The following is a 4,611-nucleotide window of genomic DNA, read 5'->3' as shown; positions in this document are numbered from 1 at the left end:
TAATTGGCTATAGTTAGTCAAAATCGCCTAAATGGCAGCGTGTGGCCTGGCGATGTGTTAAAGGGGGGGGGGGGGGGGGGTCCGGGGGGGCATTTCAAGGTGTGACCATACTTTGTGCTTCTGCCTGTGTGGTGTGTGGCCAGTGGCGCTAACCGAAAGTGTGAAAGAAATTGAAAGAGAGAGAGAGAGATGCATGACAATCGAACCACTGCTGTAAAGGAGCAACAGAACATCAAACGTCAACAGCGAAAGGCAGCCTATCATCACACTTTCCCTGATAACCATGAAGAAAAAGACGCAGGCCTTGCTCAGCCATTGGAAAACAGAGAGAGAGAGAGAGAGAGAGAGAGAGAGAGAGAGAGAGCTGTCGTGCTTTCTTGAGCTTTCATGGACGATGACAGTGAAGAAGGCTACCTCTACAAAGTAGTACTGATAGGGGACTCTGCAGTCGGCAAATCGAACCTCCTGTCCAGATATGCCAGGAATGAATTCCAGCAGGTGTCCAAGGCCACCATCGGAGTGGAGTTCCGAACACAGCGAGTGCAGATCCCCGAGGGGCCGCTAGTACAGGTGCAGCTGTGGGACACTGCCGGCCAGGAGCGCTTCCGCGCGGTCACCACCACTTATTACCGCGGTGCCCATGGGGCTCTTCTCGTGTACGACATCACCCGGCGGGAGACCTTCGACAGCACCCCTCGATGGCTGGAAGAATTGAGAAGTAAGTAAATCGTGGCTTAAACCCTTCCCCTTTGTCCTTTTGTTCTGTGCATCTGCTTTGATGGGTTGCAGTTGATTGTGCAGCCTGCTTTGATGGAATGTAACTGATTGTGTAACCTGCTTCGAAGCAATGCAATTGATTGTGTAGGCTCTCCTGCATTTTTGTTAACGGGTTTTGCTTCGTGTTCTGAGGCATCGCACCCTTGTCCTGCTGCTGAAAAGTGCATTGCATCCGAACGACAGCAAATAACAGCATATCTGTATGATATTGCCCTCATCATGATCTTCATGTAAGACCCTCTCATCATGGTTAACACAAGTGAACCAGGAGGATCCCAGTTGCAATCAAGCTTTGCCATTTGCTTTGGCACACAGATTATCCTTGGTGTTCATAGGAGATGCCTATGTTGTTTCATGGCTAATATTTGGAGGGGAAGGTGCCCCCCATGTGGGTGTTCAGGTGTGTGGGTCTAACAGAAAATAAACAAAAAAGACCTTGCTGCTGCAAGAGAGACCTTCCTGATCTTGCTTAATCCCTCACAATGAAATCATGCGGTGATCCAGAGGGCATTACAAAGACCTAGTGATCTTCCATAAGAAGTTAGTGCTGCAAGTCAGCTGTTGCTTTATTGCTGTGTCTAAGGCATTTCACATATCTGGTTGGTGGGACAGTATGTGTAGAGACGTGATGCACTGCCAGATTTGTGCATTTGCTCGTGTGTTGTACATGGAGGGAGGGCCAGGTCTGACTCTTTTTTTCTAATGTGTGTGCAGGGCTTACAGATGACATGATTGTGGTAATGCTGGTTGGGAACAAAAGGGATCTGCAAGACTTGAGAGATGTATCTGTGGAAGAAGGCAAAGCATATGCAGAGTCAGAGGGTCTCATGTTCCTTGAGACCTCAGCCCTGGATTCAACCAATGTCAAGGCTGCCTTTGACAATGTGGTGAAGGAGATCCATATCATCCACACCAGCAAAAAAGCCCTTTCTGCTACCACTGACAAGTCTGAGTTTGTGAGCAGAAGTGAGCGACTCACACTCTCAGACTTACTCTCAGAAGAGAACATTGATGTTCAGCAAACTAGGAGGTCCACATGTTGCTCCCAAAGCTAAACATATGTCAGAGTTCTTCACACCAGCTGATAGATAGACAGCAGAGATAGTAGTTTTGTGAATCAGGAGAAACTGTACAGCTTAATAAGGACAATGGAACTGTTGAGCACAGCTGATAACTTACATAATCACCAGCCACTACAGCACAGCATTGCCATTCTTTCAACAATTATTGTGCATTTCTCACACTAATGATGTCCATGCAGTAAACATTCTTGTAATGTGTCTAATAGTTAGTCTATTAAGCAAACTATGCATGCACGTACACCAGTTTTATTTGACAGAACTTGTGTTTCATACCTTTTTGGGTTTGACACTGAAGTGCATAGCACACATGCTAATGGGCTTGTTCTCTGAACTTAGTTGGGAGGAAAAGGAAATGTTAAGGCAAACATTGTTTCAAACCCACAACGTAAAGAAAGTATTGAAGTAGTTTATTGAAGAGAATGGTAATATTGTTTTTTATATCCATCTTGAAAAGCTCTCAAGCATCCTAAATCCTAAAATGATATGAATGAATTGGATTCTCAAACTAATTTTGTAACAAGAGAAATTCTTTGTAGTTTTTATCCTTGATAGTTAGATAAAATAGTATGAGAATCTAGAGCAAGTATGAAGCTTTGACATTAACTTCACAGCAACTCTGCTTTACTCTGCATAGGATGGCATGGATTGCACTTGTTTGTAAGCTCTTCTTAATATGGACTTATTGAGTGCGGTACAATTGCAGTATCCATTACTGTATTGAATGACATTTGTAAGCTTTATATGCATCCTCTTCATGTTTGTAAGCTTTTCCTATCGGAATCTAACTCCACATGATCTGAAAGTACGAGATGAGCTGGTGAGATTTTCAAATCTATTAGCGTTCTCTTACAATTCCCTATCATGTCTCTGAAAATGGAATTGTCTCTTACAATCCCTATCATGTGTTTGTAGTGTACTTGTAATTATAAGTAGTTGATGACGGTACTCAAATGCCTTGAACTTTGAATCTTTTCAATTTCTATTCTCAACTTTCAAGACTTTTTTCAATCTACTTGATGCTAACCTTGAATCATCAATACTAATTTATGAATCTTGCCCTCAATAACAACTATATCTATACCCCTTGACTAGATCATTTGATTATAATTTTGTGAACATCTTAGACATTACCTATAAGGTCATGCTATGGAAATGGGTTTTGGGGATATGACATGTTCTTGAGGGGAAACTTACCCTAGTTGACTACCCCATGTAGTTTTAGTTTTTTTTGTGTTTTCAGAATTCTAAAGTCTTAATTCTTTTTCTTATCAACCTTGAAAATTAGTATGAGAGAGAGAGAGAGAGAGAGAGAGAGAGGGGGGGGGGGGGGGCAATGTTCATGTGTTATTGTTGATATTTGATTCAGGAAAAAATGACATGTTGAGTGTTTTATCTTTTCTGTTAATTTTCCATAGTACAAAACAATCACAAATGCTTTTTTATTCTTTGCAATAGTCTTATATACAATACTGAATAGGTAATCTTCTATCCAAACTCTTGACAATCTTGTTGATGGTATATTATGCCATCAACACCTCGAAGCACTTAAGTGTATGATGAAAGTAGTATCTCTAGCGTGGACGATGAGAATACGTAGGTAAAGGAGTCAATGTTGTGAGGGGTAGAGGACGAGAAGGGCTTGGAGCATATAGAGAAGACAAGCACATGCAATATAGGTGAAGAGATAGAAGTATAAGAATTTTTGGAGAACGAAGTGGATTCCTCTTTCTATGGAGACCTATGCATATCTAAAACTTTGGAATTTATAAGTTTATAATAGTCTATTCTTGTGAAGTATCCTTCAAAATGTTAGCTTCAATCAAAGAATATGTGCATATATTTATAACCATATTAGAGACCTATTACTTATTGGAGTGAGAAGATAAGTAGTCCTCTCACTTGGATTGCTAAGTAAGATCCTCAATGTTTATGTCTATTGCCTTGTTTTATTGACCTTTGCCTCATTTCTTGAAGCATTTCAATCCCAATAATACTCTTTATTTTTTCTTAAGGTGCTTTGGCATGGTGATATAAGTGTATCTAATGCTTGGAAGATAACAACATATTCATTTCTTGAAGCATTTCAATCCCAATAATACTCTTCATTTTTTTAAAAGGTGCTATGGCGTGTTGATACAAGTATATCTAATGCTTGGAAGGTAACCAAATATTGCAAGATCCTTATGTGGTTGACAAAGTGCACATGTACTTTGATGAAACTAATAACTATTTTTATATTATGATGGTTGTTGACTCCATATTGCTTTTACCAATGTCCAAAAGTTAGCTTAAAAGTGCTCAATCAAATTCATTTTCTTTTTCCTTACAATTCCAGCATGAAAACTTTTTTTTTCTTCATATAGTATGCACATGTAGACAATTATTAATGTGTCTCATCTCTTGGTTGTGAGCTCTTGTCAAAGTTTGATGGAGATATTGGAGCTCTAATAGTTTAGTGTGCATTTCTATGCTTTTCCTCTATTTTAAGCACATGTCTTGTGCATTTCCTTTATTTGTCAATTGGATTTCACCCCTTGACAATGCTTACCTGCTCTATGACTGCTTGGGATATTTTATCATTATTTTTTCATTTTTTATGTGTAGTTAGAGTGTATTTATTGCAATCATATCACCAATTTTAGTAGTCAACTAAATTTAGAGGCCTTTTTAGCAATCGGTCAGTTTTAGAGGTATTTGGTAATATATAGCCGCAACCCATACTTGGTTGATCACTTCTTGCAGATTTCAACAC

The 4,611-nt window shown here is 39.8% G+C and overlaps 1 protein-coding gene across 1 annotated transcript; it reads left to right on the top strand.

The window, feature by feature from the left end:
* The first annotated feature begins 205 nt into the window (after nucleotides 1–205).
* Nucleotides 206–2,020, top strand: LOC148028617 (ras-related protein RABA5d-like). The gene is made up of 2 exons (XM_087687415.1): nucleotides 206–718; nucleotides 1,492–2,020. The coding sequence occupies exons 1-2, from the start codon at nucleotides 388–390 to the stop codon at nucleotides 1,830–1,832; spliced, it is 672 nt and encodes a 223-aa protein (XP_087543541.1). The 5' UTR covers nucleotides 206–387; the 3' UTR covers nucleotides 1,833–2,020.
* The last annotated feature ends 2,591 nt before the right edge of the window (nucleotides 2,021–4,611 follow it).

Source organism: Lygodium microphyllum, chromosome 11 (genome assembly GCF_053477565.2).
Source record: "Lygodium microphyllum isolate KBCC chromosome 11, Lygodium_microphyllum_v1.1.10, whole genome shotgun sequence".
NCBI lineage: Eukaryota > Viridiplantae > Streptophyta > Polypodiopsida > Schizaeales > Lygodiaceae > Lygodium > Lygodium microphyllum.
This window is presented reverse-complemented; position numbering and strand designations above follow the sequence as displayed.